Source organism: Buteo buteo, chromosome 5 (genome assembly GCF_964188355.1).
Source record: "Buteo buteo chromosome 5, bButBut1.hap1.1, whole genome shotgun sequence".
Classification (NCBI taxonomy): domain Eukaryota; kingdom Metazoa; phylum Chordata; class Aves; order Accipitriformes; family Accipitridae; genus Buteo; species Buteo buteo.
Window position 1 is genome coordinate 41,193,987 of NC_134175.1, and position 25,617 is coordinate 41,219,603.

Consider the following 25,617-nt stretch of genomic DNA (forward strand, 5'->3'; position numbering starts at 1 on the left):
TTAAAGAAGCCAAATGTAAGGGGAAGAAAAAACCCCTGCACTGTGCCGAGAATGCTGCAGAACCACAGCCACTGAGGATTGTTTATGGGAAGGTTGTGAATTTTGCTCTGTAATTACAACTGGCACTGGAAGAATACAGATGAAGAGCTCCTCTATTCCTGTGGGAAGGGCATGGAAGGAGTGACAACAGGGTACCTGCAGGGACCTGAGCCCACATAGCTGCAGGGGGAATCCAAGACTCCCAGCACAGCGTAGGATGCATTTGCCACCTAAGGAGCCCCGAGGTGGCCTTTTGGATAATCGGAAGTAGAAACAGGGTTTGGGGCTGCTCCTGGGTGCCAGCTGTGCTGTCCAGATTAAACTGTCCCATAGGAAGAGGCAAGGTCATTCCAGGGAATTGGTGCAGCAATGAGCACTGGGTCACTTCACTCCTGGGATAGCAAAGAAATAATTTAACACAGTGCAGGCATCCGTGACATCCAGTGTCCAAGGGTTTGGCATGATGAGCATTTTAGTAGTTATGACTTTGGATGAATGTGTGACTTTTCAGTGGAATGAGATCCCTGCAGAATAAACCTGTCATTACTGCATCGGGAGGGAGATGCACACTCTGCTCTTAAATCTGCAGGCTGTAGGGGTATCTGGGACCTGGGATTTTTACTCAGCTCACATCTGTTCAGCATACAGTGTTGTGCTGGCTGGTGCACGTACGATAGCTGGGGGCATGCCAAGCAAATAGGAGGTCCGTGCCATGAAGTGCTGACAGCCCCAACCTGTGAATGATTTAGGCTGCGTTCCCTGACTCTTCTTGAACTCTGGAGTTGTCTTTCCTGGTAGCATCTCCCTCCCCTTTCTGCCCTGGCTGCACAAATGTGCTCAATTAGGGTTAACTCAAACTGAATCAAACTTCATGCCCGAGGTTGGAAATCTTCCCAGTCAACTCACCACAGCCACATAGCATGGTGGGAGACAAAGCAAGAGGGGAGATGAACGCTTTTCAGAGAAACGAATCCAAGGAAACTTTGTTCACTTTTATTTCTGCAGGAGATGATCCCCCCAAAGGAGATTTCCCTGTTCAGAAAAAATCCCCGGTGAGTGTTACAGCTGGTTTCCTTTTCTTTGCTTTCTGCTCAGCTTGCTCTAAACATTGCAAGATCTCTCTGTTCTTTCCTCTGTTGTGCTCTGGCTAGAGACAAACACCCTTTCTTGCAGAGGGTTGAAATAAGCATTAACAACTCAAGGCAAAAATCCCTCCACTAACCAGATTAAGTTAAGACAGTGCCTCTTAAAGGGAAAAAATGAACTGTCTGAATGTTCGGGAAAAAGGGTAAGGGTTTTGATTGCTGCCTTTTTCCTGAACACTACTTTCCTTGTGGGAAAGGACTTACTTCTCAGAAGTGGAGGGGGATGTTGTGCGTGGGAGGGAGGGAGGGACCTGACCTGTGCATTTGCTTAGTTTGATGAAACCCACCAGGGAAAGGTCCCCAGATGCTGCAAAGCAGAAGGAAGTACAGGGATTGAGGACAGGCCGCTGATGTGTGTTACAGAGCCCAGCTGTAGTGCCAAAGTCTCAGGTTTACATCTCTGGCTCTGATTTAAAGCCAGAGTCAGGTGAATATTTTGTTGCCTTGCAGCTTTGATGTTTGTGCAGGTTTTCAGGCTAATTCTGGTTGAGTGCTTGACCCCTAAAAACTGTACACTGTATTGACTTCAGGGAGAACAGGACTTGCGTTGCACCTGCTTGGACTTGCAGGAAAACATGGTAATACTTGCTCTTAAAGCTCACAGTCATGTCATTAGCAAGCCAACTATTTAATTCCCAATTTTAAGTACTGTGCAGACATTAACTGTTGTATATCCAGAGCTCCTGGGAAATACTAATCTTTGTCCCATTTTGCAGCTAGTCAGCAAGGAGAGGTGAAAACAAATGTCTCCTGTAGCTGGCACTTTAAATGACCTTTCTTTTTTTCCAAAGTCACAGGCTACCAACTTCCCCAGTATCTTTAAGAGCTGCATAATCCCGCAGATCCCAGGTTTACAGTGGTAGTTAAGCACAGCAGACTATCTGTGTGCTCATGAATCCAGGCTTAGCCTCTTTGCTTTTGCTGGGGCTCTTTGCTAAGCAAGGTCCTCCTCCACGAAAGCAAGCAAACTGCATCTGGCTCTCCACATGGATGAAAGCTGCCCACTTTTGGAAGTCCAGGCAGGCCACAGGCAGGTCAGTGATACAGTGGAGAGAATACATGAGGATTTCTGTGTGTGCTGATGCCATCTTATGACGTACAAGGCAGATGGAAGTACCCCTGCTTGTAAGTTGTTGCTCTGTGTTTGTAAGCACTTACTCAGGGTCCTGGCTCTGGCGCTTGGGGAGGTTTAGCTGGGAAGTCACCGCTTCATGCTCTCCTTTCCCTGCTTGCCCCTGCTTATCTGTAGGCGCCCATCCCAGAGCAGGAGTGGCTGAAATTGGTCACTGCCAGGTTTTCTGTCACTGCAGGTCACAGCATGGCATGTGATACCTTAAACCACTGCAGCTAAATCCAGCAGGGCTTGCGCATCTGGTGCTGGTTCAGGCAGCAGGGTTCCTGACACCTGGCCATCTGGGTTTGAACAGTCACGCTCTGCATCTCCATCAAATGTTATTAAATCTCATGAGTACTGATCGCAAGGTCTATGGAAGAGACGAAGAAAAATATCCCTGTTATACAATTTTACTTCCAAATTCAGAAAATGTCTCCAAGCACCCACAGGAAACACAATTTGCCTCTTGCAGCTTTTCTTCTTTGTTATGAAAAACTTGTTGGAGAAAGGTATTCTGTGTGTGCATATGTTTGTGTGTTTGTGCCTTTACAGCTTATATATGCCACCAATTTTAGGCTAGTCTGAAAACAGGAGGCCCCAGTGTGGTTTCCAAGGGAGCCCACTCTGTCTTACAAGCCATATGCTAAGCTTGATGGTTTCAGAGTAAATAATAAATGAAATGGATAATTACATATTTACTTTAGTAAAGCAAAGAGGCCAAGGGTTTCTTAATAAAAAGGCAGCCCATAAATAGCGCGAGAAAAATATATATGAAAAAAAGGACAAAAATATTTGTCTTTAGAGATGCTGGGTTAAGTAATGGAAAGTGTTTTTTGGTTTGGGGGGTTTGGTTTGGTTTTTTTTTTTGGACAGCCAGGCCCTTCTCTCTTGTTGCTTTTGTATATTGTTGAGCATGACAGCATCATTAAGCTAGACTCTTCTAAACTTGATGCCATTGCTTTGGGAATCCAGATAAGCTCAGGTCTCTTGGTGGTGAAATAAACCTGAATAAACACATCTGTTTTGGTATCTGTATTTGCATTTGGGACTCAGGGAAGAAATACAGGAATTCATTATTTCTGACACGAGGCACAGAAGTGCGTGTGAAGAGTTCATCTCACTTCACTGGCCCATACCATGGCTGTGTAAAACCATAAATATAAATGCAGCTGTTAATATCACACTCCTGCCCATCCCTCACGAAGTGCATGGCCAGCCCCTCTCTCCTACTAATTGGCAGAGGCTGGGCAGTGCTGTGAAAACCTGCTTTCCCTGTTGCGAGGCAGTGGAGCTAAGCAGCTGGAAGCTGCTTAACTCGGACTGCAGTGAGGTAGCAAGAGGGACGGAGGCCCACGCAAGGTCATGCCAAGACTCATCTGTTTAAATGCTTTGTATTTCACTTGGAAACTGCTGATTTTAGCTGGAGTAAAGTCAGATTCAGTGAAAGAGTGGCCATGCTCGGACAGGTTTGACAGTCCCACTGCTGTTTTGTTTAGTTTTGATTAATAAATTGAATTATCCATAGCTATGCCAGCATTCTTGGAATACAAAAGGGATGCCATGCCTGAGGGAGTGCAGGACACAGGGCTGACACTCTGCTTCAGTGAACGTGGTGGCACAGTTCAATGCAAGTGAGGTGCAGAGATTGGGGGCAGTTGTCACACAGGAGGGAGCAGCTTCACACAGAAGCAGACAGTAGCTCCCTGGGGACTACCAGCTGCGGAGGCAAGGTCTGGTACTAGGACAGGGAGCAGTTTTGGGGCAAGGTAGTAGCTTTATGTGAAGTATAGGAGAAAAGGCATCTGAAGGTAGTTTTGCATCTCAGTGGGTTTTTGCATTGCATTGGAGAGGTGGTAGGATCCTTCCACTGGAGTTCCTGGAGCTATGAGCATGGTGGACTGCTGACAGTCCACGAATTCCCATGTTAGTCAAGCTGATTCATTGGGGATCCTTAACCAAAGCAAGATAGGTGTGGGGTCCCCCCCTCCTTCGAGTCCAACCCACAGGCCAGTCAAGCAGCAGTGGGCGCCTGGTTTTTGCACTGGACTCCTCTCCACCACCCAGGCATTGTGGGGATATGTTGCTGCAGTGAAGACTTTCACAGAGTTGATATGTTCTCATTTGTCTCCTGCAGAAACTCTGTGGCTCCAACTACCCCCTAAGCATTGCCTTCATCGTGGTGAATGAGTTCTGCGAGCGTTTCTCCTACTATGGCATGAGAGGTATGTGGCCTGTGTCTGGGAAGTGACTTTCCTGTCCTGGGGTTTCTATACACACTAGCCTGGTGTTCCAGGGCTGTGCTGTATGTGGTCTCAGCTGCCTTTCAAAGTAAATTGGCATTTTGGGATGCAGGTATGAACAGTGTGCCCTAACATTGATGCTATACCTGCTATGAGCAGAAGTTGGGACTAGAGAGCTCCAAATGTACCTTCCAGTCTAAATTTTTACATGATTCCCTGTATCAAACCTGATTTTTCCAGTGTGTGACATCTTTCATAGTTGTGTGCAATCAGCATGTTTGGGAATTGAATCATACAGGCACCTAATTTGCAAATAGAAAATGTGCATAAACAGAACTACAGGTTACAGGAAGATAAGCTAGAAAATATATTTTCTAGCTAAACATAAATGTTTATGAGCAAGGAATGCCTGATACTCATATATCTCATTTTAGCTTTTCTTGTGTTGGGGATTATGAGGAACAGGTCTGAAAGCACAGATCTTTCCACAACAGTGCTCATAGCTGCTAGACAAATCAGTGGTTGTCTTGCCACCATGATGTAGTTTCCTGCTTACCTGCAGAGATACACATTAATTATCTGATGTGATTTGCTTGTTTCCTTTTAGCTGTCCTGACACTGTATTTCTTAAGCTTCTTCCACTGGGATGAGAATCTCTCCACTGCTGTGTACCATGCCTTTTCCGCGCTATGCTATTTCACACCTGTCATTGGAGCCATCATGGCAGACTCATGGCTGGGGAAATACAAGTAAGTGAAGACATCTCTCTAATTCACACAACATACATCTACACCATGCAGCCTGTGCAAGGGCAGTGCTGTGTGTGCTCCCAGTTTTGAGCTAGCTCAGAGTGCAGCAAAGACACACTTGCGAAGGTCTGCTCCTCTCTGTTAACAGATGAACAGCTGATCTGCTTGCTCATGCTGTTCTGTGCTCCTCTTTCACCCCAGGGCCAATAGGCAACAAAGTTGGAACAAATTAAATGTCACAAGCACACTTTTCCTCCACTGTCCTTCCCTATCCACCTTGAGGAAGCTGAGGTGTAGGGTGATTAACCCTCAGCTTGCCAAGATCTGCTTCTGAAAAGGATTCAAAGATGGTGAGGAAGTGGTGTCATTCTCTAGATCTCACAGTTTCAGATGAAATATCACTAACTATACTATACTTACTTATGCTTTGACAGCATAGGGAATGTGTGAGGACACCCATTTTTATACCAGAGAAACCTAGGTTCACTCAAATCATCTTCCTCAGCACATAACTAGGTAAGCTCTCCCTGAGTAAGTTAGGCAGTCTTCCCTTCCACTGATAAGTTGTGGGGCTATCATCTGCCCCAGAGTGGTGGTCAGCAGCTGGATATAGGGCTTTCTTTGCCTTGGCACTGTTTGTTCGATGTCTGAGGAGTCTTGACTGTCAGAGTGATGAAGTGCAGCTGAACCCTTCTCTCTAGGACTAAGCACATCTGGCAGAAGAGTCTCAACAGGAAAAAACAGCTGCCATATGCCTTTCCAGCAAAAAGGTCTTAAGGAGATATCGATGTTCTTTTTTATTTGTGCTCAATTTTAGTCATTCTCTTGTCCCTTTGAATGAAGAAGATAACAGTGGGGGTTTATTAAGTTCATTATTTAAGGTCACCTAGCAATGTTCATTGGGATTTGAGGGTATCTGTCTTGCAGCATGTTGTTGTGAGAAGGTAAAGCCTTATGCAGACTTTTGTGCGTTAGGTAGGAGACTTTCCTTGGAGTAATCCCTATGATTTAATGGGAGGTGGCTTTTGCTGTAGTAGCTGGACCATGGCCAATACCAAGGACAGGATAACAGATTAGAGGGGCTTTTAGGAATGATCTGATGTGGATCTAAATTAGCTGTTGCAACCAGGGTTTGGATGTGTCGAGTACTGCTTCCATACTCAAAGCTCACAGGGCTTCTTCTACTGCCTCTGTCCTAACAAGTCCTTCCATTCCCTCTGTCTGTGTCTAGTCTGCACATAAATACATAGACATCTCTTAATCCTGAAGGTGATGAAGGAATTGAATACACTCAAGAGCCTGATCCTCCTAGTCAGGTTTCTCCTTCTCCCTCACCAAGACATGGGAGGCAGATAGATGAGCTCAGTCCTTCAGAGGTACTTGGGATCTAAACCAGACTTGTAATGGGGAAACCACACTCCTAATTCAGATGTGTTAGTCAGGTGGGTTGAATGTAGGCAACAGTCCTTATAGATGCCTTCCAGTCAAGGGATTCACTTAGGCAAATGCTACAAAATGTCAGTTATTAGTAATCTGGAAACTGAGTTGGACCTAAACAGTACTCTTCTATTTGCAGCCTTCCATGCATGACAAGACAGGAACATTTTTAGTTTATCCTGCTCAGCAACCTCTGCAAAGAAAGCAGGGGCTATCCCTCCTTAACCTGAACCCATTTGCCTATCTCTTTCTTCCAGTGCACTCAGTGTTGACACAAAAGAGTTATAGCTGCCTGCTATACCAGTGGTATGAACAAACCAGTTCCTTGTGTGTCTGCCAAGTAAACCTGCTGTATCAGGAAGCACAGGCACACTCTGTTTTTGGATCGTACATCACCCAGCACCTTCAGTCACTGCTGTTTGCTTTCCTCACAGGACGATCATCTACCTGTCCATTGTGTATGTGGTTGGCCATCTGATAAAGTCAGTCGGTGCAATTCCATCCCTAGGCAACCAGGTGGTTCACGTGTAAGTAGCTGTTGAAGCCGCAGCGCTGTAGTAAGTTGTGATGGTGGTTGGTTTACCCAGGACTGTCATTTGTTTCACTTCCATCAGGCCAGCAGTTTGGGGGCTGTGCATGGGTTGCTTTTATCAGGGAAGGGTTTGGGATATCTGAGTAAGAACAGAAGGGTGGATCTAGAGTGAATGCATCAGAAGGAGTTGGAAACCACCACAGAGACTCTAAACCCCCTGAGATAGGGACCTCTGATCACCCCTCTATGTACCATGCTACTGGAGTTTGGTCTCTTCCATCCAACTGCCTGCACCAGGCTCATTCCTCCCTCATTTTCTCATCAGTATAGCTGCCCAGCTCAGCAAGGTTCCCCTGTGTGTGTGGGAACACAAAACCAAAGATATATTTTCTGATGTGACAGAGGAAGGGTCTGTCTCCTCCATAGGGTGCGACCCTTCTTGCCCTCTAGATTCTGAACTGATAGGGTTGTCAGAGTAGTTCCCCAGCTGGCATCTCTGAAACCACCAAGCTGTTTTTGCCTAGGCGGTCATAGCTCTAAAAATATACACATGCAGGCAGGAGCACATCTCAGTTACAGAACAGTTTCCTTTTGTCCAAGACCTGGCCAGTCCTGACACTCCTGTTCCCTACAGACGTAATCTGTTGGGCCAACAGTGGTATTTTGAGGAGCACTGGGAGGTAGACAGCACCCAAGAATGAGCCTAATTCAAACAGGTTGTCTGTGCTAACGCAGGCTGGAAGGCTGCAGGAAGAGGCTTTTTTTTTTCCTTTTTTTTTTTTTTTTTCTCAATTGATCTCTGCAATCTTTTGTTCTCACATGAGTGAAAAATAATCCCATGGATCTTTGATGTCTAGTATGTCCATTGGGCCTCAGAACAGCAAGAAACTGACAAAAGCAGTTTGGTTAATTGACTGGTAAGGAATGCAGAAATGAGGATAATTAATTTGTTTTTACACTTACCTGGCTCATGATCACTACCTATGTGCGAAAGACAATGATACCAGAGGAATCGTGGTTGGGTGACACTAAAATGCTCTCATAAGCACTGGAAAGGTTCTGCAATGGTGATATTTTTGTTCTTGCATGAAGGATCCTGTCTATGGTTGGTCTGTTTTTGATCGCCCTTGGAACGGGAGGTATCAAGCCCTGTGTCTCTGCATTTGGTGGGGACCAGTTTGAAGAGGAGCATGTAAGATTTCTTTTCTTTCCTAAAATCTGCAGTGTCTGCTTACTTTATGAGGATGTTTATGTGATCAAATCCTGTTGTACTAGAATAAGGGCCAATTTGCTAGGAAAAGATGTAGTAAGATGTGAGGTAGGATGGTTTGCATAAAACTTGAGAGAATCTAGATGCTTCAGGAAAGGAAGATGACAGCAGAACAGGACTGATATTGGAAAGGATAGGTCATAACTGCATCAAATCATCTAAATGTTAATTGGGCGTCAGAGTTGTTGGAAAATCCCGTATCATGTATCATGGAACTGTAGCTGTTTCTGAACCATCTTAACATGAGTGATTATAATGCACTGCAATGGAATACAGCAAATGAAAGAGAAAATTGCATCACCAGCCTATGCTTCCTTGAGAATTTTCCCTCGATTCAGTCATAGTCTGTGTCTTAGGTTTGTTCAGAAAGAACCGTAGGAAATTCCAGTCTTTTGAAAGTAGCGCTGGTACCAGATCTACCCAGACTGTTTTCTAGATATTCCAGAATGGAGAGTTTTGACGAGTTGAGAAAATGTTTCTTTTTAGCTCTGTTTGTGCTCTGCATCCTGTGAATTGTAGTCCAGTTGCTTCATGTCCTCATTCTCTATCATGAGTGCTTAGCTCCTCAGCTGTGCTAATCTCAAACTCCCATTATGCAGCACAGTGGCTCAACCAGGGATAAGGTAGTGCTTAAAGAAGTGAAGCAGGTTAGGAAGTACTAATCCTCAGGCAAAATGCATAATTTTCAAATTGACCTGAAATTAAACACTTAGATTTATGTTGACCTAACACACAAATAAAAATTTCAGTTTTCTCAATGGCAGTATTCAGATCAGCAACTTCTGTGCATGGCATAAGTCCTCAAATATGTAGAAGGCCACTGCTACAAGAAAGTAAGTAAGTATTGGGGTCTGTGATGAGTAGGCTTAAATTCAAGGAGGATTATTTAGGACTGACCGTAGGAAAAATATTCCAGAAACAGATCTAGAGAAGTACTGTAAAATATTAGGACCTTTGGGAGATGGAAATTCCCATCAATGGAGGCATTGAAGAAGGACATTAGACTAATGGTCTGTCAGGAAAGGCAGTGGTAGAGTTGGACAAAGGATGACACCTTGGCCGTGGACTGTAGGGCAGTTTGCTGTTTGTCTTCTGCAATGCTCCAGCACGTAGTCAGCATTTAATGAATGAATAAAATAGACTAGAATGTTTGTTAAAATTTTGGGAAGACTTGTGCTTTCTGCACATGAAGTGTGTGATGCTGAAGTGATGAAACTTACGGTTACTAAGGAGTAACAAAACACAGGATTTTTCATGGTCACTTGTTCAAAGCAAATCCTTCTGCAGGCATGTCCATCCTGTGCTGTTAGTTGTTCCCAGTGCTTTAGAGGATGCTGCAGAAGAGGGAGCAGCAATCATCTGGTGGTCACCAGCCTCCCCAGCTGGCACAGCTCTGACCAAAATCAGGCTAGCAGTACAGCACTCACGCTCTGGGAATACGCTCTGCAATACTGGCATGTAGGCATCCCAGCTTGCAGTGCCAATAGTTGTCCCAAAAGGATTCTAACAGGTGTTACAGCAGCATTTTCAGAAGTGCTACTTCTATGAATATTAATGATTAATAATGTTTATCCAGCATCTTTCAATTACCACCTAATTACAGTATGATAATATGTACCACTTATCTTCAGAGTGTTTCATAGACTTCAGCTAATGAATCTCAGCACCCCAGTCAGGCACATACACACTATTATTCGAAACTTACAACCACAACTGAGTTACAGAGAAAAACCTGAATTGCCTGTGGTTGTGTGGGCCTGTGCCCATTCTCCAGCATGCAGACTACACCTCTGCAACAAATTTATCAAATACTAAGGCTCAAACATTCACCTGTGTGTTGCCTTCAAGAAAAACTAATTTAGAGAAAGAAAACTGTAAAAAGCCTTCTGATAAGGACAATGCGTTCTGCTCTATTCATTCTTTTCAGAGTAGAAAGTTTTGTATTTTACCATTTTGAAATTACTTGGCCTTTCAGAAGAAAAAAGGTTTTATGTGATGTGATAGGAAATTTAAGTCTTCAAAACTGGAATGAGAATTTTTGATTTTGTAAGGAGTGAAAGGTTTGCGGCCAACCAGAATATTTCTCCCCTCTGGAATGGTGTTTGAGAGGACTTACCATGTTTTTCATCTTCCACTCCAGGTAGGATGAAATAAGTTTTGAAAATTCCCAATGAAATGAAGCATTTGTTTCCCTCTCAGTTTTCAGAACACCAATAAACTTCAGCTGAGCCCTTAATGCACAAGCTTAGTTGTTCCATCTGGAAACTAGGGATGCCATAGTTCTGTATATAAAATGAATAAGTAAATTGCCCCTGCTATTCCCACATAGAGACAAATTTATGTTTTGAGGTAAATCCACACCATTGTTCTGGTTTTCTTTTAAGTACTTTATGAGTGTAATCGTCTTGAATCTGCCCCTTTGAGAACAGTACTACTACAGACAGTGATGGAGACTGATTCAGCAGGAGGTCAGATAGGGAAAGTAGATTTATCTGCAGGAGATTTCCAAGTGTCTTTGTCTATGGGATTAGGAGTCCAAGCTAAAAATATTGAACAAAATTATATTTATGATATGTTATATGAAAGCAAAGGCTACTGTGCATATTAATTAAGGACCAAAGCTGCTTTCAAACAGTGTGATATGGTGTTAAAGGTACTAAAGAGCTTTCTCTTTGTTTCTTTACTTTCTGGTTGCCAAGGAGATCAGGATTATCATGTACGGTACTTTTTCTCAAATTAGCTAATCCAAATCATGTTGCTAATGTACGTCTGATCCAAAGATTAAGAAAATAGGGAGGGAATTCTTTTTCCCAATCAGTGTAATTTGCGAGCTGCTGGGTCATTATTTTTGTACTCACTTCTGCTTTTCTCTGACCATTTTTTTTCCATCACTAAAATCTGAAAATGTGTGAAATAAGATGCTCCAAATTCTTTATGCATCACTACTCTCTTCTCTTACCAGCCCATTCCTTTTGGTAATTTTTGCTCTACACTTTATCATGTTGAGAGCTGCATGCTTGCGTTTTTCTCAACTCTCAGAAATTCTGAGTTGCTCAGATACAAAGGGTTAGATATATGGCATGAGAATTTGGCTAGAAGAGGGCAGGACTGCGAGGACTCTACTGTACCACCCATGTCGAGCCATGGCAGGGCTACTCTGGGAGCGGGAGAGATTACTGAGGCTGTTCATTTCTCTAGATTTCCTTATGATGACAAATAACTAGTCACAAAGGCAGAATGAAGAAGAAAATATACTTTTACTAGCCTAGCAACAGAAAGTTCCAGGTAATCAAAAACACTGGTAAGGACAGAAATGGAGTATAAGAGATAGTAAGACCCAGTGCTGTTTGCTATTAACCATGGGAACATGCTATAGAGATATTATTATAAGGCTACGAACCCTTTAATCCAGGATAAATCATTTATGTGTAATGTATGGATTAGATTGCCTGGGACATGCTAGGAAATAAAATAGTGGAAGAGCCAAAAGCTCAAGTTGATGGGGTCTTCATAACTGTGCTGGGGCAAGGCAAAAAGCCCTTAATCCAGGTGAGGGGACCCCCAGACCTCTTCGTGGGAGGCAATGGGGCTCTCACCCTCACCTTACCAGCACCTGCTTCACAAGGGGGCATAAAGAAAATCCCTTGCCCACCTTCCCTGCAGTAATCCCCTGTGATAAGAGGCTTCTTGCTGTATGAAATAGCAGTATTTCCTGTTGGCTGCACCATCAGTCACGGGAAGTTCAGTTACATTTTTGGATCCCAGGCTTCATTCCTTACGAGCCGTCCTCTTTTAGCTGCCTGCAATTCTTCACATTTTCTCCTGTTTTCTAGCCTTGTGAATATTGTTGTCTCAGGGAGCAGAAGGAAGCAGGACATATTAGAAGGAGAGGGGATAGAACCAAGCCCCTGAGGAGATTCCTCACACTCAGCTAACTTAAAGCTTCTCATTCAAATGATGCTCAAGTCATATAGGTGTAGCTCAAGGTACCCTAAGGAGCAATCTGCCAGGCACTAAGCCATGTCCCAAGCAATTTGCCCACTACCTTTACAGGGTCTGGTGACAGCTGGGAGTAAAGCCTAGATACGTATGGAGTATATTGGCTGCCTGGGCTTGGGCTGTCCTTAAATGCTGGTTTCACTGAATCAGGTGTCCCATAGCTGGTGATACAGACGAGTGTGGGCTAGGTCAGGTAGCCTACTCTTCTTTCTCCACTCTGCTGGCCCACCCAGGCAGAGGGAGGAGGTTTAGCACTGTCTGTGTGCGTGCAACTGTGCATGTATGTCTCCCCCACAAGCAAGGAGAGACTGCTCCCAGTTGAATGCCCTCACACGTTGCTCCTGCAAAAAGGACCAAACCCTGCATCAAGTTGTTGATTCCTTCCAAATTATGAATTATGCAGGAAGAAAAAAGATCAAGAGGAATCCTTTGACTATGTGAACTATAATATGTTACAACATCAGTTAAATTCTGAACTCTTAGAGTTCATCTCTCCATCAGGCTCTTGAATTTGCTCCTTTAGATTTAGTTTACCCTATTAGTTTGAGGTTGACTGGCCTCAGCTTGGTAATCTCCTGTCTGATGGATACCTCTCATTTGCTGGCATTTTCTCATCTATGCTGTCATTACCAGCTCCTCAAAATACACAGGTTTCTTTTTCTATTTCTACACAGGAGAGAAGGTGTGTGGGGGGGGAGAGCTCAGACATGGGAAGAAATGATGAGCTTGTCAAACCATGCCAAATTGGATTGAATTAGGTGACAGAGGATCTGAATTATGCTACCTGTTCTGAATAAGTAAATGCTCTCCCCTCCTTCCAATCTCACAACACTCTCGAAGCAGTGGCTTTTCCTCTGAAATGCCGAAAAGCCCCCAAGCACTTCTCAAGTAATGTGAGCTGATTTGTGTGAGCATTTACCATCACCTGAACGCAAGCTTGTTTGCTTAACATTTTATGCACTGTGTGTCAATATTTACCCAGCCTTCCTAACAAAAGAATTGATAGTGTTCAATTTGCAAGCCCAATGCTGTGCATTAGCTGTGACATTGATAATGTCTTCTCTTGTTTTAGACCTCGGAGAGAAGCAAGTTTTTTTCCATCTTCTATTTATCCATTAATGCTGGAAGTTTGATCTCCACGTTTGTAACTCCTGTATTAAGAGGTCAGTGTTGATTTAGAATAAGACAATAAATTAGCTGCCCTCTGACTACTCTGCTGTGCGTAGTTGGGCTCTTACGACAACTGAATGGCAGAAATTACATTTTCTGTGGAGTGGCCAGTGTATTGCATTTACGCCTTGTTAATCCTGCTGTAACAGTGTAATAGATTTATAGTACTAGCAGACAAGTCACAAAAACTATATTCCTGGTTGTATTTCAAAGCCAGCCTGAACTGTAGAATTAAAATATGAAAGGTGGAAGGACCTACATGGTCATCTAATCCTCCCCATTGCCAGTGAAGGATTATTCCCCAGTCTTGCCTGCAGGTAGCCAGTGGGTGGGAACTGATCTTTGCTGCCCCGTGCAGGTGTCAGGGCTGAAAAACTTAGCAGGGCTGGTTTTGAAGTCCTACCTTCTCCCTCCCACAGGGTGCTGCTGACTTCTGGAGGGCTCTGTCCTGGCACCCAGGGGTGTCTGCGTGGGTCTGCTTGCAAGATTGCAGCCCTGAGCAGCTAGCCTTGAAGACAAAGCACAGGCCTGTGCCCCACTTAAGACCTACTTTACATTCTAGGCAGCTTGCACAACCCCTCTTAGTCCCTCAGTCTTGCTGCACTTACTTCATTGTATCGCAGTGCCTAGAAGCCAAGGGGATTGGCATGCTCTAAATACAGACACAGAGGCAGAGCAGCAGGCCACAGGAGATAGGGATGGGGAGAGGGACAAGGTAGCCTTCACACTTAGTAGCAATTCTTTTCATTCCGTCCCGTGGCCTCCAGGAAGCTTTCTTTGTTCAGAGTGGTTATTTTAACAGGCCATTCATTTCATGTCATATTTACACCATGCATATGGCCAAAGACAAATGCTGTATCTCTTGTTCTTTCTCTCACTGGTGTCCCCAGGTCAGCATTCTGTTGGGAAGGGGCTTTTGCTCAATGAAGTCAGTGGGCAGATGAAAATCCAGTCCCCTTTGAACACCAAAACTGTGCCAATATAGCCTAGCAATAAACTAGTTGCAACATGGAAATGAGGTGGAGAGGATGGGGAAAGAGTAAAATTTCTGCTAAGTGTGAAAGCTTTTCTTGGAAGAGCAAGAAATGCAGTTCGTAGACATTTGGCAGAAATGTGGAATATATAGTTCTAAGTGGAGAAGTCCAACTCATTTTGCATGTCAACAGTTCAGTGTGCCCATAATGTCTCACTGCCAGCTTTGTTGGATTTCAGCTAAATTGCTGAAAATAAGTAAATAAATGCTATGCACGCACACAGCTATGCGGCTGACCATGACGGCCCAGGGACAACAAACAGGAACAACTGAAGGCTTCATGGGTTGGTTTCCTGTTAACTATGTTGGCTTATTTTAGCCATTTTGTTATTACTCCATGTAAGAACGCAGTAATTTGTAGCCATCAGCATACAAACACAGAGCCCACTGCTGGCTTGCTGTTTGCAACTGGACCTCTGAGTTCACGTGGTGCAAGAATTGACCTGGTCCAAGAGGCACAGGGTTTCGGTTAACCATAGCTCAGATCAATCAAAGCCACCCTGTAACAAACCTGGCTTCCTGATGGGTTATTGCAAGAGCTGACATTTGGAGCAGGCTGCCTCTAGTGAGATTGGGAAAGCAGCAAGAAAGGGAACCAGATTTTTAAGACTAATCCTGTGCTTCTACATATATAGTAGGGGTATTGGCTTCCACTTTGTCCACTGCAGGTTGCTGTGAAATCACATCCAGGTTTTCAGCTCAGTAACTCATGTGGCTGGCACAAATAATGTGGAAACACAGTACTGGTTATTTAGATCTAGGCAAATACAGAATGGCTTTAGGTTATTTTAAATGTTGCGTCTTTTTTCCCAATCACAGTTCCTACTAGTTCTTTCTACCTATTTGTCTGCCCCCTCCCTTCTACCATTCTCATCAATATCCCATTATCAGCGGCTTCTGCTGGCAGACACTAACCCTGCTTCCAAATTGTCTTCAAGGGAGGACAACTGTTTCAAGGAGATTCAATTCACAGTGTCAAGCACCAGTAAAGAAGATTTAAAGCCAGGGGAAGTGACTGACTTTGGGGAGGCAAATCAAAGACCCCCAGTAACATAAGTCTGACTGTAATGAGGTGCTTTTATTTCTGACTTCTTTTTCAGGGGATGTGAAATGTTTTGGAGAGGATTGTTATGCACTGGCTTTTGGTGTCCCAGCAGCTCTGATGGTGTTGGCGCTTGGTGAGTGGAAACAATAATGCTTGTAATAGGAGTTACCATTTTTGAGTCCATGGATAGATGAGAAAATGCACAAATTCACTAGCTCTGCATGGACACTGCAGTGGGAAACTCAAGGGTTCAAGGTCATCCAACAATTCCACGGTTCAGAACAGCAAGAAAAACCACTAGTTCACTTAGTGGTGGGCAGACCATGGTTTTACTACAATCCTTTATCATGATACTGATAAGAGGGCGGTCTGGTGGATGTTTCACAATACAATTGCCTTACTTTATAAAGCAAAGGGAGGCACCAAAATGATTCTCCTGATGGCTTGCAGCTTTGCCTATGAGCAGGCTTGGCCTTTGAACTGCAATTGAAGCAGTCCTCAGAGCTCCCCAGCTTATAGAAGAGAAGCTTAGCATGCCACTTCTAACCTTTCCACAGGCTCTTTGCAGCTTGGGGCCATCTTTAATGGCTCAGACTTTTGCTTCAGAATCTACGCACCACAGAAATCGCAGAAGGAGCTGAATGAGATGTTAGTTTATTCTGAGCTGTCTCACTTTGCTTGGCTGAAGTAATTCCCACAATTACGGTGACAACTTAGTATTATTTTGCAATAAAAAGCCCTTATTGTCCAAGTGTCAGAAGGCAGCTGCAATCACCCTGCTTCCTAAAGCTTGCATCTTAGCCCCATTAATGTACTTGTCAAGATTTCTTCTTCAACCCTTATAAAATACTCAGCAATTTCCACACTCTTACTGTTACTCCTTGGTAGCCAATGCAGAGGACACACTATTAGCTTTAGTTTCACAGTTGCAAGCTGCTGAGGGGAGCAGTCCCCTTATTATGCTGCATTTGAGAGGTTTTGACACAGCATGGGGTAACTTCTCATTCAGCTTGTTAGCTTAATTGAGAGACCAAGCAATTGTGTGATTTCACCACAGCATCTGTGATTTGAAAAGTTCATCCCCCAGAGAATGTGAATGTTGTTCTCTCCCCTCAAACTTCCATCAGAGAGAAGAATCAGGACACTGGAGAAATGTCACCAGGCCACAACTAACGTTACAGCAATTATTTTCAAAAAGTGCATGGTCATGGGCCTGAGAACCTTCTTTTTTCCCCTGTGGCCTGTTCCTATCAGTTTAAGGCAGCACATGCTCCTCTGTGCACCATTGTGTGATGAATGTTTCTAGCAGAGTGGTAGTTGCCCAGGGGAAAATGGACGTGTAAATATTGCAGTTTCAGTGAGGGCATCAATCGAAATGTGTTTTTAGCTAGTGTCCTGCTGCCAGATTCCATGGCCTGCCCGGCAAAGCAGCTCTGTGTTCTTTTGTAACATGCTAAAATGCTCTTGGAAGTAATATATTTGACTATGTGAGCAGCATGCAGAACTGGAGAAAATACCCTTTCAGCCCTGACTGGCCCTCTCCCTGTGATGATGGAAAGCAAGGATAGGTATAGAGGCAGAATGGAAATCAGAATGGAGCAAGATTTTCTGGGCTGCTTCAGTTTCTGAAAGATGGGGGAGGATTGATGCTATTTAATTCCAAATGCCAAACCTAATGCAGGAGCCTCAGTTCCCAAAGGAGGCAATGGCATCGCCAGAAGGTATTTCAGCAAACCTAATGAATCACCTTTTAGAGGCACCAACAGGTCCACAGGGAGATGCTAAAAATCAGGTAGTGCAACTACCCACTCTGGGTGACTTTGGACAAGTGTCTTTCAGTGCGACTCACCTAAACTGACTTCAGAGGTCTCTCTGACAGTTCTGCAAGTCAAAACTGGATGCAAAGGGTCTTCACAGTCAGCAAAGAGAAATGTTGAGTTCCCTGCAGTGTCCTAGACCTCTTGTGTTAGGACAGAGGTGCCTGCTTTTCTCCACTGGCTGTGGACAGACTATATGGATTTCACACTCAGCTTTTATTGTGCTTCTTCCTGCTAACGTCTTCAGAATTGCAATGTGCTCAGAGGCTCTCAAAAAGCAGGGCAAATTATATGTAATCAGATAGCCCCATCTCTGACAGGATTTTGAAGCCTCGGTCCAATATTCTTTGTGCTTTGAGGGAGAAAGCCAAGACAAAACAATATCTTAAATTGTATAACCCTTCATGGAAACCATAAATGGAGATAATTTCTGTTAACACCAGTGTGTGATGCAGTGACCTTTGTAGCAGTTTCCATTGAAATGTGTGTGAGATGCAAGTACACAGAGCCCACGTTGGATCTGGATTAATCCTCACATGGTTGCAATAAGTCAGGGGTGATTTCCAACATCAGGTGCAGCAATTCAATGTGGATTGTATTTTAAGTTTAGCCTACAAAAAGCATAGATGGAGGGAATTTTCAAAGCTTTGATTCCCAGCATGAATTAGATGTGGAGATGCCTGTTGTGCCAGAGCTGATCATGAGAAGATGACAGTGACTTCCCTAGGGATTATACTGCCTCTTGTAGGATGTTGCATTTTGTTCCATTCAAAGGCATTAAAGGAGTCCTGTATATTTATTTTGTTAAAAGTGCAATCCTGTAAGCCCCAAGGGCAGAGGATTTCTGTTGAATACAGGGGTAGGGCATCATTCCCAGAAGGTAATGCAGGATTGAGTCATGTGAACTCCCATTTGGATTATAATATTTTTCAGTTGTGTTCATTGCTGGAAGTGGACTGTACAGAAAAACACCACCACAAGGGAACGTCTTACTGGAAGTGTGCAAATGCATTGGCGTAAGTGTGTGCCATTCTCTCTTTTTCAAGCATGACTCTGAGGTTGCAGGTCAGAAAAGAGCAAAGGGAAAGGGGAGGTGACATTTGGAGTTCAGTATGCTGCACCTGGATATCTTGCTGATGAGCTGTAAGGAGTAAGAAACAGATTTAGGTCCTAGTTTATTCTTTCAACATTTTAATTGCTTTTCCTTAGCTCCATGAACTGTTCAGTATGTCAGTAGAACCACTAGTGGCAGATGCTGGTGGAGACTGAACTGAAAGGAAAATTCAGAAACTCACAGAGTATCAGATATATGACTCTATTTTTTTCAGCTGAATAATTTTACTGAAGTTTATCAGTTCAGGAGACAGTAATAGTACACATTCATATTATGCACATTCAGCAAGTTCATGTAAATGCAAGAGACACCTGCTGAAGTTGCATTATAGCCTTATCAATTATTTTTCATAGTGTGTGAGCTGAATATGGTATGTGAAAAGATAGTCTCTTATTATTAGGTAGATAATGATGTTTCTTTTTCAGGAAGCTGTTGCTAACAGCAGATGTTTTCTTTTTACCTAGGTCAATCCTGGTGACAGATTTACCTTGGGGAAACAGGCCAGATCTTAAAGATAGGATTTCTATAAGTGAGGTCTGCCACTCTTTTTGCCAGGGTGGCTGTGTTCAGTGACTGGAGCACACAGCATAAACAAAAAAGTTATAAATACAGTGTCACTGATTTCTCCTCCAGTGAGAAACCAACTCGAAAGCTGGTCTAGGAGTGAATGAGGCACGGGCTGCACCAGGAATATGCAAAGAAAGGTCTACAGAACAAGAAGGAAGTGAGAGTTCTGGTTTTGACATTGCTTTGGGTAATGAGGCATTTCCTCCCCAGCACAGCGGTCAACCCGACAGGTGCTTTTTGGAAGAGAACTGAAGAAATTATGTTTAAAGCTTTATTATGTAGCAGGTTTTAAATCAAACATGAAACACTCTTTGGAGGCTAGTGTCAGATTTGTCTCTGAAAGACAAGCCTAAGAGGTAGTTCATTCCCACATCATACCTTCAATCAACCAATGTCATAGAAACTTCCCTGCAGAGAATTGCTCATAAAGCATCCAACCCGAGGTTTGGAAGTGTCTAGCAAAACCCCAGCAATTCTCTGGTGCTGCTTACATTTAGGGATGGGGAGGGCAGCCTTGAGTTAGGAATGTGGCAAGGGCAGGTAGGCCACAAGGGAGTTACCTGTTTTTCTCCCTAGTTTGCTATTAAAAACCGGCTGAAAAACCGCTCCCGTCAGATTCCAAAGAGAGATCACTGGCTGGACTGGGCATCAGAAAAATACTCGGTAAGTGATGCTCTAACTGGCAGGTTTGGAGGGGGAAGGGGGAAGATGGGCAGACAGTCAGGGGAGGCAGCAAGACTGGCCTGGCCACACCACTCCTCACATGCACCGGACTCTCATTTCCAGTCCCTTCCCACATCTGTACTCTCCTGACCCTTAATGGACAGTTTAGGTGCTGCACTGAAATGCAGAAATGCAAATATGTCCAGCATCATGAATAAGTGCAATGAATAACTGCCATGCAGGAAGAAATAGGAGCTCTCGTGCTTCGAGACTTGAATCACCTGTTGGCTTTTCACCCTCATCTTACCTTTTTTGCCTGTTCCCTTTATAGAAACAGCTGATTGGGGAGGTTAAAATGGTGACGCGTGTTCTCTTCCTCTTCATACCACTGCCAATGTTCTGGGCCCTGTTTGATCAGCAGGTACAGTACAGTGCATTGCAGGTCTGCCTGCCGACTTGGGTTTGCCCCCTTGTCCTTCCAGGATAACACCAAACCATCCTGGGGATACAGAGCGCCACGCTCCTACCAGGTGTCCAGGGGCTTGCTAAGGCAGTACCCACCATCACTGCTGGCCATCCCTTCGCAGTCCTGCTGGGTGTCTGGCACGGGAGGGTGAGAAGGAAGAATGTGCCCTGTCTACTGGCAGGTGTTACAGGGAAGGGAAGGAAGAGGTGGGAAAAAGACCTCCAGCACTGTCATCTTCTCTGTCTTCATGTTTTCTAGTCCCATAGGACATCCTGAAGGCTCTCTGTTTTCTCCTTAGGGATCCAGGTGGACTTTGCAAGCCACAAAAATGAACGCTGATTTTGTAAGTACTTAATGTCACCAGGGCTGGTAAAACTAGTAGTAACATCACTGCTGTTGCTTTTTAACCAGAGTCTTGCAGTACTAAGAGCATCTGCTTGATGAGTCTGGGGGAGTGAGTTGCACTTTTGGTGCTTAGAAGCGAGAGGCTCTGTGCAGCCGTGTTCAATTCATCACAGCACATCTTGGCAAGGAGTGAGCACTGGGGAGCCATCAGCAGCCTGCAAGGTCAGAAGTGCTGACCTACGGGCAACCAGTTGCTCTGTGACCTTGAGCAGGTAGGATTTCCAACCTGCTACCCCCACTGAAGACAGAGAAGTCATGGAAAGTTCACACAGCCCTTGTAAGGTGTAACTAGAGCTGTTGTAGCTGTATATTTCTGCTCTGGCTTACTTGGTGATACACTAATGAAGCCTCTCAGAACCAGCAGGAATTCTGTGTATAGGGTAAAGATGTGATGAGGATTAATTAGTTAGTAGCCATAAAGTTCTTCAAAGATGTGAATGGCAAATGGTACAGGGTGCAGTGCCAGATAAATGTGTATCAGCCATCTACCTAAAGATACCACCATACAGGGCTGGCTTCCAGACATATGTGTTTTAACAGGCCATCTTACCTGTGGATGCTCACATCAGAATTTAGGATTGTAAATGCCCATTTTCCAGTTTAAAATTGACTTAAAGCCCAAAATTTGAGCCCTGCTATGTCACTCCTGTTAAAAATTGGGCTCTCAGCATGTGATACTCATTAGGCTTAATTAATTCAAATGAGGCATGAAAAGGACTACACCTTGGGTAATATTTACCCACCTCAGAAAGACAAAGCAATGAAAGTTCATGCGGTCTTTGTGATGTCTATCTAAAAACTTTGTTTTCTGCTGTTTTGCTCACATGCACTTAGTGACCCATTAGCAGAAGATATAGCAGAATCACCAGATGTCACTTACTAAACTCTCCCTGGTGGAGAAGGATATATTCAGGGCTTTTTTGTCACATCAAGTTGGATAGTTTTTTGGCTTATGTTTCAGTCTCATCTGCTCTCCACTGGTGAGTTGTCCCAACTCATGAAGGTGAGATTTAACTGCAACATTGGGGTGATCCCACCATTAGGCTTGTTGGAGTTCATGTTTGTAATATTCCATGCTTTTCCCTTCTGCAAAGGGCTCAGCTAGGAAGTCCGGAGTTAAACAGGGAATGATTTAGTGTGAGATGAAATATTTGCAGGCTTGTTTCCTAATGGCACATTTGTATAGTGTGCACAAAGTAGCAGGAGGGGATATTTGCCTGATATTTTTAATTGTAAGACTCTGCTGTGACCAGCGGTTTCCACTCTCCCAGGAGGCAGCTGCTGGCAGGCAGGAGACAAACCCCCACAGTGCTTTCTTGGAAAGATATTATTTCCTTCTTAATTTTTCCGCCTCTTCTCTTCATCTTAATTTCAAATGAAAAGCATTGTGTGGAGTTCAGACTCCAGTCTCTCCCTGGAGACAGCTCACTGGTCCCTTTTGGGGACTGGGTTCCCTCCTTCCATCCCTGTTGACCTTGCCTGGTTGTGGGTGCTGGGTACAGTGATGCAAATGTAAGGCATCTCTTATAGTCTTGAGGACTCTTGGCTCAAACTGAGAAGTCACAGTTGACTAAAGCCCATTAGGTGCCCTCGGCAGGTGGAGGGAGGAAAGAGGTGTTTGTGCAGACTGCTGACTCAGGGATGGTCTTTAGTTATCCTTTTGGTGTGCTTGGGAGAATTGCCAACGGAGCTCAGAGGGTCCTGAAGCTTGAGAGAACTCACTTGTAGGATTTGGGTTTTTCCTATTACAGAAGCAGGGAGGGAGGAAGCTCTAAGCCCAAATCCCAACTTGGGCACTAACATGCCCATTCTTCCCCAGTCACCTAGTTCATAGCTCAAACAGCCTGAAAGGTGGGTCTCAGTACCTGTAACAGGCTGTGTCCCAGCTGCCATATATCAAGGACTGAGTGCTGCTTCCTTCTGCAAAACGATTCTCATAAAACACTGTGTCCTTAGATGACAAATGTCAAGAGCACAATATCAGCTGCTAAAGCCAACATAAACCATTTGAGGAAACCACGTTTGCTACTAAGGCCCCTACTGGACTGGTTGGTTATTTGCTATATGCACTGTTATATTATGGTGTTTATGAATCACTTGGAATATCTTTTTGTTTCAGGGAATATATGTCCTTCAGCCTGACCAAATGCAGGTAAAAGATACTATAGGGTATCCCTTATAAATGTATTTTCTTTTTCTTTTTCTCTCTCATTTTTATTTTTCTCATGGGACCAGTGGCCTTTCTCTGCTCCTTTTGAAGGTAATAGCAGTGCTCCTGCTGACTGCTGTGGTGTGGACTCTGTCTTATTGCTCACTAGCTGTTTTGCAAGCTTAGTCTTGGGGTTCAGAAGACCCCAAGGATGTCCTAACACCGAGGTTGAATCCTGCAGAATAATGCAGAGGTGTGGGGAGACATGCCACCATAATAGTTCTTGAACTAGTGCTGGCATGTGGAGGATACAAGCTGCGTCTGCTTTTAACATGCCCCTGCGCTGGTTTGAGTGTTGTACCTGAAATATGTTTCCTTCCTTCCTTTCTGCAAGGCAGATGAAAATGTGAAGTCTTGAAGACGGTGCTGTGTTGTCACAGTTGATTACAATTCTTACACTGAACAGCTCTGGAGAAATTCAAAGCTGTCCTGTTCCCTGAAATCTTCCTTCGAAACTGAAACAGCATTCCTCTCTGCTTGTTCTCCATCACTCTCAATTTTCTTGCTCTGCCACTACTGGCTGGCAGACAAGCTCTGGCCCTCCCAGGAGAAATTTAGTTCCTGGGGGATTACCAAGCTGTGTGGAAGTGCGAGAAATTGCCAATCTCACAGAATAGTGCCTGTTTCTCTGGGATTTTGCTGAAATCCCAAGATGTTTCCATTATTGCTGATTTGTTGTAAGGTCCCACCACAGCACCGAAGGTCATCTGCCTCTATTGTCAGTGGGTTTTGTACTCTTCAAAAACATAATGCTTCAGTTCTCTCTTCAGGGAAACTGGACTAGTGCTGCTTGCTTACCTCTTGGAGGGGAGGATATGAACAAAATGTATTCGTGCCTGTGAAAACTAAATAGCAAAAGCTGTCGAAGTGCAAACTATGATTATATTTTAAAAGGAGGTTTTTAAGTGTTTGTTCATGTCCTTTCTGTAATGGAATTATTTCTGGAGGACAGTGCTTTATGAGTTTAATTACTCCAAGTTGCTTTCTAGTCACTAAACTCCCATTCTTTTGTATTGCAGTTCTTAAATCCACTTCTTATTCTTGTCTTCATCCCAATTTTTGACCTTGGGCTCTACCCCCTGATAAACATGTGCAAATTTAATTTCACGTAAGTACTTGGGGATAATGCAGATGCCTCAGTGCTTTTTCTTTTGCAGCAAGTGTGCAGAATAGCTTTTGAGGAGGAGAAACATGAATTTCCATTCACCCTTCCCAGTACTTGCCTTTAATTCAGCCCCAAGAGGCAACATCACCCTCTTCCATAGGCCCTGGAAATTCCAGAGGGGAAAATTCAGTGATATTGGATTCTGCTCTGTACAGATTTTCCCTGAAAGCGGATATGAACTGTCCTTCTTTGAATTTGATCAACATGTTCTTCACCTTATCTCCTGTATCACCCCTAAATAATTTCCACCTTGAAAGGTCCCCATAGGGCTAAATTCACCATCCCATGTGGGCTACATGTGGTGTTGTGAAAGCAGATTCCACACTAGGATCTGAACCAGTGAGTACGTAAGGGAATTTCCATATGGCCCAAGCATTTTATCCCTAGTCTATGTTAGCAAAAAGTGCACTGTAATAGGAGCAGACCTCCAGGTTGGCTCTGAGGCGCACTTTATGCATTTTGAGGGATTTTACTTTGGAGTGTCTGTAGTCTGCCTCTGTGGACTGATGCTGTTTAGCAGTGGGAGTATGTTATGTGTGCTCATGGAGTGCCTCTGCCAGTGCAGTTTCAGCTGAAAGGAACCACGTTTCCATGCTCCAGCACCACGTCTCAACATGAACCACAGTGTGGGAAGGGGCGATGAGTGGGAGATTGGCTTAAAAAGCGTGTTCCTAATCCAAACTAAAATGCTGGATAGACAAAAGCACATAAAATGGGGGTGGAAGGAGCCTCTGAAGCCTATCCCTTCGCCCTGCTGATCCTTTCCCATCACGCTGAATTACCTGCACCTAAAGACATACCAAAGACATTGTCCAGCCCTGCAAAATGGTGCCCTTTGGAGGACACACATGGGAAGCTGTGCTTCCCCATGCTACCTCAGTGTGAGCCCATGCCCCGGACTGAGCCCCGACTTGACAGAAAACCTCCTGCCTGATGACCAGTTGACAGAGTAGTTGACTCAGCAGCACAAACTCATGCACCACTCAGGACTGAATGCCATGCTGTTTCTGTCCCCTGGATGCAGGGTACTAACAGGCTTCTATCCAGTTTAGCTGTAGAGGTGGCTGTGGAAACACTGTAGCATGCAGGGTGTTAGCCTGTGTGGCTGCAAAAGTTTGTGCTACAAAATCCCAATGCAGCGTTGAAGATGAAACTCATTTGTTTTTGTTACAAGATATGCAAGCAGTAAATATTTTCTTGTCCCAGGGCATGTAACTGAGAGACAGAATTTGGGTTCCTAATCTGGATTTCCCACAGCCCAGTCAATCTGGAATGTGAATCCAGACTGTTACAAAGAGTGGAGACCACTGAATCTCGAACCATGTTGATTTCAAATCTTAACAACTCAAAGTTTGGACCTGCCATTCTGGACCTATTTTATTCTGCTTTATATCAGATTGTCTCGTGTAACTCTGGTAGAGTTGCACTAGTTTTGCTC

At 44.2% G+C, this 25,617-nt stretch overlaps 1 protein-coding gene across 1 annotated transcript in view; it reads left to right on the forward strand.

The window, feature by feature from the left end:
• Positions 1-959: 959 nt before the first annotated feature.
• Positions 960-25,617, forward strand: part of SLC15A2 (solute carrier family 15 member 2) — a 39,760-nt gene continuing 15,102 nt past the window's right edge. The window contains exons 1-13 of the mRNA XM_075029361.1: positions 960-1,091; positions 4,433-4,520; positions 5,146-5,287; positions 7,159-7,251; positions 8,349-8,448; positions 13,598-13,688; positions 15,829-15,906; positions 18,524-18,606; positions 19,848-19,934; positions 20,266-20,355; positions 20,699-20,743; positions 22,925-22,957; positions 24,034-24,122. Coding sequence (XP_074885462.1) covers positions 960-1,091; positions 4,433-4,520; positions 5,146-5,287; positions 7,159-7,251; positions 8,349-8,448; positions 13,598-13,688; positions 15,829-15,906; positions 18,524-18,606; positions 19,848-19,934; positions 20,266-20,355; positions 20,699-20,743; positions 22,925-22,957; positions 24,034-24,122 — 1,151 coding nt within the window. The remainder of the gene's footprint in view (positions 1,092-4,432; positions 4,521-5,145; positions 5,288-7,158; positions 7,252-8,348; positions 8,449-13,597; positions 13,689-15,828; positions 15,907-18,523; positions 18,607-19,847; positions 19,935-20,265; positions 20,356-20,698; positions 20,744-22,924; positions 22,958-24,033; positions 24,123-25,617) is intronic.